General features: G+C 40.2%; 1 protein-coding gene across 15 annotated transcripts in view; it reads left to right on the top strand.

The window, feature by feature from the left end:
• The window catches only part of NUMB (NUMB endocytic adaptor protein), an 89,735-nt gene that overhangs the window by 72,403 nt on the left and 2,732 nt on the right, over positions 1-14,600 (top strand). For 7 of the 15 annotated variants that reach the window (XM_064424485.1, XM_064424484.1, XM_064424478.1 and 4 more), the window contains 6 exons: positions 5,313-5,387; positions 7,235-7,375; positions 8,842-9,043; positions 11,196-11,498; positions 13,253-13,402; positions 14,232-14,375. In XM_064424485.1, the coding sequence (XP_064280555.1) occupies positions 5,313-5,387; positions 7,235-7,375; positions 8,842-9,043; positions 11,196-11,498; positions 13,253-13,402; positions 14,232-14,375 (1,015 nt within the window). The remainder of the gene's footprint in view (positions 1-5,312; positions 5,388-7,234; positions 7,376-8,841; positions 9,044-11,195; positions 11,499-13,252; positions 13,403-14,231; positions 14,376-14,600) is intronic. The other 8 variants (XM_064424492.1, XM_064424489.1, XM_064424487.1 and 5 more) reach the window with 4 other exon arrangements.

Genomic DNA, 14,600 nt, shown 5'->3' with positions numbered 1-14,600 from the left:
CACTGCCATAAAATCAGGGCGTTGAGAGTGCCTGAATCCATTTCAGACTATTTGCTTCTAAAACAGGCTTGGAAATATTTTGATCAAAGAACGTGGTTTCAAAAGTAACCTGAAACAGAAACTTAAATATCTGTGGACTGTATCAGAAATCCAGTGTTCTGAAGTGATTTGGTATTCCTGAAAAAAAAAAAAAAATTTAACCCTTAAACTTGTGCCAACCTACATCACTTGGGCAAATACCTACAGAACAGTTGAGGTCTGTGCTGTGTCAGTGCTTCATGCTCAGCTGCCTGGCAGCATGAGTTGATCCCCAAATGTTAGTACTGGGAGAAAGCAGTGTGCCATCTCTTAAACCTTCCTTTTTTGAGAACAGTCCCAATTCCAAGGCATATGAAGATGAGATCAGGTGTTTACTTACTATGTTTTCCTAATTTCAGCTCAATCTCCTGTTTCTATCGTTGCTCTTATTTTCACAAGGACAATGTCTTAGATAAGAAGGGAAGCAGTTCTGTCCTTATTCAGAATGTGCTGCACTGGTGGCTGGGTAGTTTTGTTCCCACTGCCTACATTTCTGCAAGGCAGAAAGATCACACTCTCTTTTACCTCTCATCTGTTTCCTACCTCTGTGTTTAAAATTCCTCTAAAACCTTTTATTCCAGCTTTCATATGGAATTAATCTAAGATAATGGCTTCTGAAGTATCTTGTTATAAAATGAAACTTTGCCTAAATAGAAATGAACAGGTTTGTAATGTTCATATACATGCTGAAGTCTCTTGAAGCAGATTATTCTCTGGTCATGAATTGGTTTGGGCTTTACTTGGGGAGTGAGTAAGGCTTTTTCAGCTGATCCCTTTTCACCATTCACTCCCATAGTGACAGATGTCACACAAAAACATCTGTTTCTCTGGTTCTGGTGTCTTCCTATGATCTAGGAGAGCACACATCTAAAGTGTAGTGGTGGTGGTGAGGGGCTAAAATGCAGAAGATGCCAGATCTGTCAGATTAATGAGAACAGTCCTGTGTGCAAATCAAATCCTAGAGCTGGAATCTAGAAAGACCGAATCCAGAGTGCTAAATTGGAAACAAACAGAAAGCCCCCCACCTCAACCTGATTAGATATGTTAGATTTCTCTCTGCTTGTTGGTACTAACTTACATTGGGGTACATAAGAAAGCAAAGATGTAAAAGGAAAGGTATTTGCATAGCACTTAGATAAAAATCTTTCTTTGACTTTTTAAATTATTAAGTATGCCATCTTCCCTATTACATCTTGGTTGATATTTAATGACTTCTGATACTTCCCCACAGCATTTTAGATTTCCTTTCTCCTGTATTATAATATTTTGACAAAGAAGGACCTACTTCTACTTCAGCCTGTGAATTTCATTAATTAGCACTGAAACCACTTAAATCCATGGTGTTTAGATATCCCCACAGTAGCAGTGTGGCAGTACCTGTATTACAGCTTTGGCCTACAACACGAGCCCACATCTAGGAAATCTGCAGAAAAAGGGACAGCTGTTCTCTTATTAATAATTGAGAAATACTAATAACTCTAATATCTTTTGGCTGTCTCATCTATAATTTCTCCCCAAATGCCTTGCATTGGGATTAATATAATATTCCAAACTGCTGAGCTATTTAAAACACACCAGCAGCTTTCAGAAAGTCAGTCTAGACATGTCTGCCACTTTCTCTGTCCATATTTTTCTCCTTGTAAAATGTAAATATGATGGATTTGTTTTTGGAAACGTTCAAGTGGTTAGCATTGAAAATTATTTTTTTAAACTTTAAATAAAAACGAGACGTCTGTTGATAGCTCCAGGATAGGCTTTTGTGGTTATCAAATAAGCTGTTTTTTAGGCAGCTCCTTTTAAAACTAAAGCTTTTCTGTTGTAATGAGTAGTAGTACAGATTTGGTGATCTTTGTCATGTTTTGCCTCCACAGAGTGTATGTCTCATCACACAATGTTTTATACAGAGTCTCAAATGAAAATTTTCTTTATATATACCTCAGGCTCCAGGTATATCTTAGAGCCGTGTCCAAGTGCCAGGATAGGATAAAATGTAATAGGCAAAAAAACCTAGAAACAAAGTTCAAATATTTAAAAAATGCATTATTGGGCAACTTCTGTTCTGGCATCCTTAATACTTTGTTTTCCCCCTCACAATAGAGCAAGGTATCAACACAGCTACTTTTTGCTTGGTTGATGCCCCTCTCTGGGGCACTGCCAGCTTGCAGTGGGGTTTCTGTCGTGCCCGGCCTGCCAAGGACCTGCTTTGTCCTCCAGCCTCGTTGTGTGTTAGGATAAGTGCCCACCTGCCCTCCTGGAGATGTCTGAGACTGTCAGATAATGATCTCGTGCTGGAGCAGATAACTGACCTCCCCAAGGGCTGAGCAGTGAGGTTCCAGCAGTGCTGACTCGGCACTGGCAGATCAGGCTCCCGCGAGTCGATGCCACATGTGGCTCTCCTCAGGCACTGCTGCCATCTAAAAGCTGTAGAATATAAAGACAAGCTCCAGATCTGGATGTCTAGATGAGTGCCTTGGTAGCAACATTTCAGAGCATCCTGTTCCGGTGGATATTGGCTGCTTGCTTTAAACAGTTCTGTTTGGAGTTGCCTGTAGCTCCTGGCATTTGTTACACAAGCTGCAATCCTGTGTTGGAGTTCACTTCCCATGCAGTATCTCGCAGCTGCTCTGATCTTTGTCCAGTATGTGCCAATAGTGCAAATGCTCCTATCTACTCTGTAATCACAGTTTACTTGGCATATCTTGCCCAGAATGGAGTAGTACTTTGATTTGTACGTCCAATAGGAACTGAATTGGAGGAGTATGTTCCTTTATGACATCACTGGTAGGCACAGATAAGCTGAGAATTCAGAAAATGTAAAAATAATTTATTTTCCAGCAGTAGTAGCAGTGGGCTTGGGGTATAGACTCTAAGGATAAGCCCTTTCAAAGCACTGCATCCACCATAAATATAGAAGAAGGATTTGGGCGATTAAAGTGAGTTTTCTTTTTCTCTTAGTGTAGCAAACTCTTTGGTTATTTTGCATGTGGAACCGAGTGTTTCAGTGGGAAAAAAGGGCTTAGGAAGCTCTTCAGCCTTCTCATTTTGTTCTGAGAAACATGAAGTTGATGTGTTAACTATTTCTAAATCCTCTTTTGGTAAAATAGCAAGTGAGGAGTAGCTGTGCTGAAGATCAGCATTGCTTTATGAAGTACCCAGCTCAGTTAAACTTGGCTTTAATACAAACTCCAGGAACTGTCCACAGTTTCTGTAGCGACAAGGTTTTTACTGTTTGCTGGGGAAAGATGTGTATCTCTTAATCTAATAATGGCAGTCTAAACAAAACAGTTACCTGCAGGCACTTCTTCTCTTCATTGTTTGTGTTTGCTTGAAATACAGATTTTTAAGACTTATGGCTTATAAACAACCAATACTCTTTTTAAACAGTTCAAGTAGACAGACCGTTTGTTTTGGTAATTAATAGGGATTTTCAGGCTGTGGAAGCTAGCTGAGCATTGAAAATACAGACTACATTTTGTGGATATTGATTCTGCTTTTAAAAAAAAAATATTAGAAGTGACTTTTATATGCTGCAATATTTTCTAACACATATGATGGTAAATTTAAGTGTATCTTCTGTTGTGAATTGCACTCTTTCCATTAGGCATTCCAGAACCTAGATCAAACATTCTCTGGGGTATCCAACAAGCTGGATGGTCATTTAGAAACTTGCTTCTGCAAGCACTTCTCTGTAGCTTGCTTTCATGCTGTGCTTATTTTCTCTCTTTTTTTCTTTAAATGCTCTTCTGTGCAAGTCAGTGCCATTCTCTGTTCTTACCAAGCTTTTTGAAAATGCTCAGGATGTCATTGCTGCTTCCGAAATTGGGACAGATAGTTCCTCCCCAAAAAACAAACAGAAGTTCTGCCAGCACCTTTTTGTTCACACTTGCTGCTTTCTCTTAGAATGAAACCAATGTGATATAATTGGAGAGGTTTCACTCCAAGATATTTAATTCTTACAGTGTTAAAATTGGTATTGCAGCCTTGGAACATGCAGTAGCTTATGCCAGAATGTATTCTTGTTCCATTACTTGCTGTAAGAATATAAAGTATACAGATCTGCAATAAACTATTAAAAAATTATAAAATAGTTGCAATTCTAGTTTGAAACCACTAGCTGAAACCCCTTCATCTTTCCCCCCCGCCCCCTTGTTTCTTTCTTCACTCCCTGCAGTGGTTTCTGGTGGGTGCCATTAGCAGCCACAAACTGTGTAAACCCAGTGCTTCAAAACACATGAAGAGAATATTTTAATAACTGGCTGAAGTAGGGGGATTGTGAATTAAAGTGAGATGCTGAAAGAAACTGTGTTAGTTTTCTAGTAGTAGTTCTCTGTAACAACCAGTAAAATTACATTGACCTATTTTCTTTTCAATGAATTAGCTTCAGAAGAATATTGTGTTTGTACTGTTTTCTGTAACTTTCCCTTGAAAAGTAAACAGCCTGGAAAGAATCTGTAGTTTAAATGGCTCCTGAAGCCTTCCTGTGTTTCCCACTTTTACTTAGCCTCAGCTTGCAGCAGCTGAAAGTTCCCACAGTCAGGTTTTGGACAGAAGCCAGACCGCTCCGCGCTGCGCCCGCCTGCCACACACCACTGCTCTTCCACATACACACCCAAGGGTTAAGAAATCCCATTTTTATACCTCTCTCCCAAGATAAGACATTTAGGTCTTAATAAATTAGTGAAACATATTTGGGTGATTGATCTTAGCATTAAGCTTATGAGCTCAATAAGCTACACAGTAACTGATGATTTTGGGGTGCTTTAACACTGGTTTAAGGTGATGCCAGGATTCTGCCATGGGACTATTGGGGCAGAGGGTAGGGCTGGTGGAAATATCAGGTAAGAATTTTCCTATATTTAAACTTGTGCTGAAGAAGCTACCTGTGGTGTAACTCCTTATGAATGAGTGTCTTCTGACTCTAGTGGAATTCTTCACCCACTTGGTCAGTCTTGAATTCTTTACTGTCAGTGGATGTACACCTTATTTCTGCCTCACCTGTCCTGTGCCCTCTCCCCATCCCCACGACGTGCTGTTTCTGAAATACTGGCTTTGGCTTGGTTCTCTTAATGTTTTGCAACTTGGATTGAGCTTTGGGCACCCTACTGACCATGGACTTCATCTACACTTAATGTTATAGTTCTTGGAGAGGGGAAGTGGGAGGCAATTGGCTGTTGGCATAAAACTGTTTTGTTTTGTTTTGTTTTCTTTCCCTTTTTTTTTCCTTTTCTTGAAAGTCTGGGAAGAAAGCCGTCAAAGCAGTCCTGTGGGTTTCAGCGGATGGACTCAGAGTTGTAGATGAGAAAACAAAGGTTAGATTTCCCTGGGCAAAAGTTTTAAATCTCTCTATAATAATGTATGTGCTATATCTTTAAATGGACAGCAATCTTTGTTACTGCATATGGTGGTATTTGAAAGGAAGACTGAAGTGTGTAGTTTAGTTTAATAATTTCTTGTTTTGTAAACTTATATACACCTGCTATTTTTTTCCCAGTTAATTCCACACTACTCTCAAGACACATTTTGTAAGATGTGGCAGGTGTAGCACAAGATTGGAATATTTTTTGTTGCATTTACTGCAACAGGCATTGGTTTTCCTGATGCGTTCTGTTGGCAGTGAACTTGAAAAGTCCCTGGACTTCATTCTGCACAACTGCAAAGGTTGCAGTAGTAATGCATAGGCAAACTCTCATATATATTAATCAATGTAATTTTCAGTGCATCCAAATCCTAGAATGGATCTGAATGAACAAGAGCTTCCAAAAATGCAATGAAGAGAATAAATTAAATGGGGAGATTGTAGCTTCAGACTAAATAGTAACTGCATATATCGAATTTAATAATCTTTAATATTGAAGATGTTGATCTGAAGTGGAAAACTAATATATTTGTGGCATGATTCTAGATTGTTTTACATTTTTATTGTGAAATTACAGTTTTTTATTATTAATTAGCACGTGGTGTACCACCAAGGCACACATGTCCAAGTACAAGCAAATGATTCTTGGTTTTATGTAGTTGTAGACAATTAGAAATAAGAGCTTTTAAGCTTACAAGTGCACTTTTCAAAAGATGGCGTGGCTATGAGAACAGTTTTAACTCTTGTCAGTCTGAAATAGTTTATGTTCCTATCAACTGACACTTTCTTTTGTCAACCTAAAAGTTGATTTCTCCAAGCCAACACTGACAGGCAGAGGTAGTTCATATCCCTCTGGAGTGCAACTGCCTGTCAAATATCTGCTTGTGGTTAGACTTCTCCAGGGCTGCTGCAATGGTGTGGCTCATCAGAGCTGAAGTTGCTGTCTCTCAAGAATGCACTTTCTAGTACAAACATACTGATGTGAATGAATTCAGTCTACTGATTGCCTCATGTAAAAGTAATAATACATGAATTATTTTTAGAAATGCTGCTGCATATATGTAATACTTTCAAATTGATTTTTAATAAGTTGTGCAGACTCTGGAGGTAATTAAAAGTATAAGATTTAAAAAAGAAAATAAACTATTGCCTCCTGGTGGTTGAATACTCAGCAGAGGTGCCAAGTACTAGTCACCAAGCAAATGAAATAATTTGGAAAAAAATATTTAAAAACTAATTTTTAATGAGTGTTGCATAATCTTTAACTGTACTGTCTCCTTTTTAGAAACGCTCCTCCCATCTGTGGGATTAAATAGGGAGCGTTTGGTGCTTTTCTCTTGCATCCCTGCTTAGCTGACCGGGAGAAGAGTTTTGCTCATTGTGTAGAAGCTTCAATACTTTTCACTCTTGCAACCTCTCCCCCAAATTTCAGCCTTGTGTTTTAACCACAGTGAAGACTTTCTGGTTGCAAGACTATGGAGCTGCTGTAAAAATAAAATAACGTGTCTCCATAATCTAGAGGAGAGGTCGTAGGAATTCACTGGGTCCCTAAATTCTTAAATGGTGCCTTGGCACACCTCTCCCAAAGCTGGGTGGTGGAGAACCTCATCTCTTCTTTTTGTTTTATGCTGGGAACAGATTTTGAATGACAACTGATGACAAATAATTACAGACTCATCAGGTTATCCCCTTTTAGTATAACTCATTTTTGTGCAGTTACACCTGACAATGACTTGTTCCAGTGTTTGGCCATATTTCCTCACATTTCTTTCATGGTGGGGGGGGATTTTTTCCCTCTAGGATCTTATAGTTGATCAGACAATAGAGAAGGTTTCTTTCTGCGCACCAGACAGGAACTTTGACCGGGCGTTCTCGTACATCTGCCGAGATGGCACAACGAGACGCTGGATCTGCCACTGCTTTATGGCTGTGAAGGACACGGTGAGTTGAACATGGTGTGTGGCCAGCTCTCCCAGCTCTTAGCTAGAAGTAAAGGGCAGAAAATGTGAGTACCTGGAATAGTGCAGTGTGTTGTGACTCCACCTGAGATATTATTTAGTCCTCGTAAATTATTTTAATTCTGATTCCCTGTATCTGAAATATTTGCCATCCCTCTGTGGTGCCATCTTATGGAGAGAAATGCTGCTCAGCCTGTGTGTAAAAGGAGTGCAGTCAGCCTCAGATAATCTCCAGCAGAAGGGAGCTACTCTTCTAAGAATAGACAGAAAATTTTCTCATTTGAAAATGTTTACAGCCAAAAACTGAAACAGCAATGACAGTTTTTTCCATGATAAAATCATAGTGAGTAAATACAGACTGGTTGTGAATGCAGTGTCTTGTACATGAGTGTTCTCTTGAATGAAAAGTCACCCGAATGTTAAGAGATGGAGCTAAACTGAATTAAATTAGCATTCTATTTGCTTCTGAGTGACAACAATATTTTGAGTAGGTTTAAAATCAGTTTCTTGCTGTGTAGACTTTGGTAAGTTATTTAACTCCCTGATCTGACCTTTTCTTCTCTCTGCTGTTTGTTGAGTCCTGCCTATATTATAGAATGTGCTTGAAACCTCATGCAAATTCACTGTGTGAACTCCCCAGAGCTGCATGTTCAGAGCAATGGTGCTTGATAATTTATCATTTTTCTTTAAACAATGAAGTCAGAAATTCCCAGTAAAACTTACGTTAGAGCTGGAATATTTCTGTTTTCATCTGTGAATAACAGGTCAATTCACATACTGATGATGATAGATGAGTTGAGCTACTGGTAGCAATAGTGCTTCTGATTCAAATGTAGCAGCTGTGTCAGCTGGGTTGCTGGACTTCCTCAGACTTGAATTTCCTTTTTACAGTTATTGGATAGTGGATTCTTTTGACCTGGAGATTAATAGAAGTGCTTTTCATGAGGCACTCCTAAATCTGATGCATGCATTTGGTCAGGACCATGAAGAGGTGTGAGTAGTCACCACTGTACTTTCAACTTTCACAGGTGCACACAAGAGTAGAGTCTCCCTGAGCCCTCTGTAAACTTTCTCCAAGAATAGCACTTACCTGTGCTTTAGGACTTACACCTTAAGACACAGCTTCATGAGAGTTTCTGTGTGCACAGATGTATCTAGAGGCAAGGGATCTGTGCAGGCATGTTGTAACACTGGCATCTTAGCAGCAGTTGAACTAAACAGATCATCCAACAATCTCATTCATTCCTGGGTGGCTTTCTTGAACACGGCTTATGCATTAGTAGCTGGGAGTCTTTATGTACCAGGTTTAAGGCTGAAATACAATTAAAACAGTTTTCTTTAATGCCTTAATTAGATCTGTTTTGTAAAGGCAGGTTTTCAGTTTGTGATGCTTGAAGCACACGTACGTTTCTGTTCAGTCACTGTGTGATGCAATGCTGTCTTGTGCAGGGGGAAAGGTTGAGTCACGCCGTGGGCTGTGCATTTGCAGCGTGCCTGGAGCGAAAGCAGAAGCGAGAGAAGGAGTGTGGAGTGACTGCCACCTTTGATGCCAGCAGAACCACATTCACTAGAGAGGGGTCATTCAGGGTCACTACAGCTACTGAACAAGCAGAGAGAGAGGAAATTATGAGACAGCTGCCGGATGCTAAAGGTACGGGATGCAATTTAAAGAATCATCTGCAGCGAGCAGAACCAGCACTGAGGCCTCTGCGAGGAGTGAAGCTGAGCAATGTCCTTACAGCAGTCCCTCTCTTGAACCTTTCTATGTTCAAATCATATTCCCAGACCCTTGTCAGCTCACAGGATGGAAAATGCTCCCAAATTCACTCAGTATTTTCCCACGTCTTCTAGAAAAGGTGCAAGTGGCTTCATATGAAAGCTGCTTTTGCTTTATCAGGCTGCTTTATGGCAGAGAACACAGTAGGTACCATACTAAAAGTCCTTATTAAAAAATTGTTAAAAAAATACAACAAGCTTGCCAGACACAAAGTAATAATTGATGTAGTCTAATGCTTGTGATAAAATAACCAGAAATTATATGCATTTTTCTTAGAAAATAATGTATATTTATCTTGATTTTTAAGGGAGGTTACAAAGTGTATGTATACAGCTGTACTGCATGAGAGAAGAACAGATCAATCACAGAATGCTTTCCAAAAAAAACCAGAATTTCCACTCCTTCCCCATAAAACACACAGGTGTTGGACTATTAATTACATTCAAAATTAGTGACTAACTGATTTGAGAGGAGATAAAGTGTTCTGAAATGACGTGAAAGTAGAACTTCTTACTCAAGTTTTATTACAAAGCCTGGAGTTCTACAGCTAACAAAAATAAAGTATTATAAATACTGTTTATAACCTGCTTCACAGTGAAGTCAGACTTTTGTTTCAGAGGATTTCACAGCAAGTTTTATGCTGCCCCTTGATTGTAAAACTTTAATCTTAGTTTTCATCATCCATCTGCTTGTTTCCATACGTTAGTTTCAGAATGTGCTAAATGAAGCTTAAACACAAGGCCTTTGTTACTTGAGGGCATGAGTCAAAGTCTTGACTCAATGAAGGTGTGTGAAATCCTTTCCAAGAAAGACTGATTAGAAAAGTTTCACTTGAATGAGCAGCTGCAACTCATGGGTACTGAAGCTTACAAGACAACATAATTAGTTCCTCCTACCATTCCAGCTCCTCAGAAATCTCTAGTCTGACTCCTCACTTTACCAGACTTTTACCAGACTCTGCTGGTGTGTCAAAAAAAAATAAAAGTCATTGCTTTTTCTAAAATATTTGGAAAACGGTATAGGTAAAAAGAGAGTTCATACCATGATAGTGAGATTTCCTTTTGTCCTTCTGTGTTGATGGAGCTGTGTTGCCCCCAAAGCCAATTCATATATGAGTGAGAAAGAGTTTTCCTAGAGGAAAAATCTCCCCATTGCAATTCTAATCATAAGTGTCATGATTTAAACAAATCTTAATCCTACATTTCTGCCAACAGGCCTGTCTGACAGGAGCATTGTGGTGCTATGCAAAGCCCTGCAAAATGAAGCAGCTGACTTTAAGTTGGACGAGCTTCCACTGCATCTAACTCATGACTGAGTAGTAACATTGCAGCTAAATTCAGTACAGGAGTGACACAGGAACTCCTTGCAAATGTGTCTGGTGTTAGCAAGGCCTGTCAGCTGAGAGGCTGAATCTGCCTTGCAGCACATTCCCCTCTACCTGGGATGTATTTCCTGGGGGAGCTGGGAGCTGCAGCCCAGCCTGTTAAGTGCTGCTGCTCCTTTGGCCTGCTAAAGCTTGTGCCGTGTGTTTGGCTGCTGCTGCTAATTCTGCAGGGCTGGGAGGGTGGTTGTTAAAAGAGGGTCCTGGAGCTGTGTTCTGTTCCCTGCTGCTGCTAAGTTGTGCTGCCCTAGGTCGCTTCATACAGTTGGTAGTAATACTTTGTCCATGGTTCCGCGTGAGGCAAAGTAACGGTCTCAAATTTTCAGTCTTAACCATAAATTAATTGCAAGTATTTCTAGAGCTGGGATCTCAGGAGCAGCTAGAAAGAATACAGATGTGAGGCCATCCTTTCTGGGGAGTGACTTGCCTTAGAAAGCTGTGGGGCTTTGGTGTGTGTCAGGTGATGTGGTGAAGACAATGGAGGTATAGAGAAATTGTGTTTCTGCTCTGCTACTAGAAACTCATTTGCAAGAGTACTAGTTATGCAAATTCCTGCAATTTCTCTTTTCAAAACAACTGGGAGTACAGGTAGGCAGCTGAACAGTACTTTGCTTTACTCTTCTAACCTCACTCTGTTTCCTCCAGCAGTTGAAACAGAAGTGAAAACAGTAGCACCAGGTGCTGCACCAAACAATACTGCCCCCTCTTCTGGCTCACCAACCTCTCCTACTGCTGAAGTTGCTGCCTCTCTGGATAAAGAAATGAGCAACCCCCACGCTATCCCACGGCGGCACGCCCCCATAGAGCAGCTTGCCAGGCAAGGGTCTTTCAGGGGCTTCCCTGCCCTTAGCCAAAAGATGTCTCCTTTTAAACGCCAGTTGTCTTTGCGAATAAACGAGCTGCCTTCAACAGTGCAAAGGAAGACTGATTTTCCCATGAAAAACTCAGGTAAAACCAAATGGCTCCAGTGAAACATTGCTTTAAATCGTCTCTTCCTTCTTTCTTTCTCTGTGGCTTCAAGTAACTCCTTATTTTCTGGTAAATACTTCTTCCCGCTTCATGTTGATCATTTATCATGAACAAACATCACCATGTCAGAAAATTTCTGCTTTGGGAATAGGCAAGAATTTCAAATATGGGGTTCACATGCAGAAAACAGTTCTGACTGCTACCTGAAGTACTGGAGCACAGCTTAGAGTGTTCCAGGAATGGGTGTTGGTGAATTAGTAGGTTTGGCTCTTCCCTCTGAGTCACTGAACCAGTTCTTCCACTTACTGTCAGGGCATCCTGAGACACAAATCCCTTCAAGGCCTTAACCACTTGCCTTGGGATCATGTGATGCTCTTCTGTAGTCTGTCCTTCTGCCTGTCTGAATTCTTTTTGAGAGAAATGAAATTGCTTTTCACTTTTCATCAAGAGAACCTACCTGTTTAGGTGGTACAGCTGGCTGTATCAGTATTACATGGTACAGTTTTCACATGATGATAGTGGAGTTTTCTAAAAGTCATTCCAACGTAAACTCCTGGGGTGCTCATTACCTTGCACAATGTCCTTGAGTTCCCTTAGCTAGGTGTTGTCCTTCAGGCCAGTTGTACTCTCACTTGGCAACAGAGCTGGTTTTAGGGTTCTAAGCTTTGAAGTAAAAATAAGTGTGGCAAAGGCAAACCCAACAAAAATACTTAGTCTGATTTCTTTCATAATCCTTGTTTAGTGACCTGTGCTTTAAGACCAGCACTGAGCCAATCAGTTTTACAGTAATAGTGCACTGCTCAGTAGTGATAGTCACTGAGCACACCAGAATCTCAATATTTCATGATTCAGGACATTTCTGATGCATGTTCCCATATATGCCACTGCCAGTGCTGCTTACTGTCCCACTGCATGCACTGTATTGGAATATCCCTCAAAGAATCAATTTTTGGGCATGCCTCCCCCTGAATTTTAGATCTGGTGCATGTTGTGTGCAGACATTTTATGTTTCTTACACTATTTTGTGCTTGATGATGCCTGCTCATGTCAGTTCTGTGCAATGACGGACTGATGATTGGTACTTTTGGAAAACACTGCCATTAGTAATAATGACAACATCTGGTGAGCTGGCAGCTTTACTCCAGATGTTACATTATCCACTGATGCTTTGTTTAAAACTGAGCATCCATTTTATCTGAGCATTCAGCTTTTGCTTTTATGATTCTAGCACAGGAGATGGGGATTTCAGCTACCACTGAACTGGAACAATCAACACTGACTCTAGACTGTGCATTGCTGTCAGTACATTTAAAGTTCATCTAGTTACTGTACAAGTATGTTGTTGGAACACTTAAATCTAGTATAAGTATTTTCATTTCATAGAATGCCAAATCTTAGAGCCAAACCCTTGAGAAGTTTAGCACTTCAGTACTGAAAGATTTAGATCTCTACTTAAACTGTAGAAAACCCTTTTTTTTTCTGAGCATCCTTTAAATCTGGAACAGTGATCTCCTTGCCCTCTTGACTTGATCACAATATACATTAATGTGGTGTTCTATTTCAGGCCAGATCTTCAACACTAATGTAAAAAAAAAAAAAGCTGTCATGCAAATCAGTAGCAAGAACATGTAGGACATAAGGGAACTAATTATATTTCAATTTCACATTGGTAGTTGTAAATTGTTTCTGTATCCTTTAAACTTTCAATTTAATTAATTCTGTTTACATTTTAGTCCCAGAGGTAGAAGGGGAAACAGACAGCATTAGTGCCCTGTGCTCTCAGATCACCAGTGCTTTCAGCACACCATCAGAAGATCCTTTCTCTTCGGCCCCCATGACAAAACCAGTGACAGTAGTTGCACCACAGTCTCCTGCCTTTCAAGGTTTGTGATTTCTTTGGGTGCTGGATGAGGCTTGAATGCACATAATGTTGCTTTCTAGTAACATGTGGTCTTAATTTCTTGTGCAAGTCCTGTTACCAGTATTTTGGGTGAATGCATCCTGCTTTATTCATCGTGTCTGTTTAATTTTTCTGTGGTTTTGTTTTTAACAATAAGTTCATGCACCTACCACACGATAGTTACCTCTAAAAGGAACTGGCTTTGAGGTAATGGTTATTTTATCATTCTGCCTCCTGAACTGCATAGGAGTGTGTCATAGGAACCAAATCTTGCAAGGGAAGGGATTTTGTGCCACCACGATGACTTTTTTTTACACAAATTCTTAGATAAGGTGTGGAAAAATGCCAACTATAGAACTCATAGCAGCCATTGGTATTCATTTCACTGCTATGCTTTTATAGAAGTTGTGTGAAAAAAGAACCTCTCCATGTTAAATGTAGTTTTTGTTACTTTGTATCTACCAAGTGTTCTTTTTAATCTAAAATTAACTGTACAATAACTACTGGTGAGCCATATCTCTTCCGTATAGAAACAACAAATTTAACTTCAGTCAGTCATCAGAACTCAAGGCCTCCTAACAGACATCAAAATCCACCATCCCATGATTCTCTTAACAAGTGTTGGCTTGGTGAAATGAAATTTACTGCCTGTATTGACTGTCAGTCCAGTTTGGCTAATTACACAAACTCCTGTCATGTGGAAGTGTCTAAAAGTGTTGTATGTGGATAGGTATGACCTGGCCCACTAATACTCCAGTCACGTGCATGCCTTGCATGAATTAATCGCACTGATGTTGTCTGCTCCATTTTAGTTAATGGCACTGCCTCTGCCTTCTGTGTGCTTGCTGCTAAACCATCCCAAGCTGCTGTAGTGTCCACAGCTATGCCAGTTCGTGAAACCAATCCTTGGGCTCATGCTCCTGCTGCTAATACTGGAGCTGCAGCCGTGGTCGCTGGTAAGACTGGAAGTAGATCCGGTGCATTGCTATAAGAACTTGGATCAAAAGCATAATTGAGCCCCTGAGACAATTGTCAGTGCCACTTAATGGCAAATGGAAGGAACAGGAACAAAAGCAGGAAGTAGTAGCGTTTTGCACGAGTGGATGGAGGGAAGCGATGAACTTGCTGGTGCTAGGTCTGTAACCTGGACTGATTCTTACTTTGGCAGCATTTTATAAAAT

The sequence above is a fragment of the Passer domesticus genome, chromosome 6 (genome assembly GCF_036417665.1).
Source record: "Passer domesticus isolate bPasDom1 chromosome 6, bPasDom1.hap1, whole genome shotgun sequence".
Classification (NCBI taxonomy): Eukaryota; Metazoa; Chordata; class Aves; order Passeriformes; family Passeridae; genus Passer; species Passer domesticus.
The sequence above is the reverse complement of the archived record's forward strand: the minus strand, read 5'-3'. Positions and strand labels throughout refer to the sequence as shown.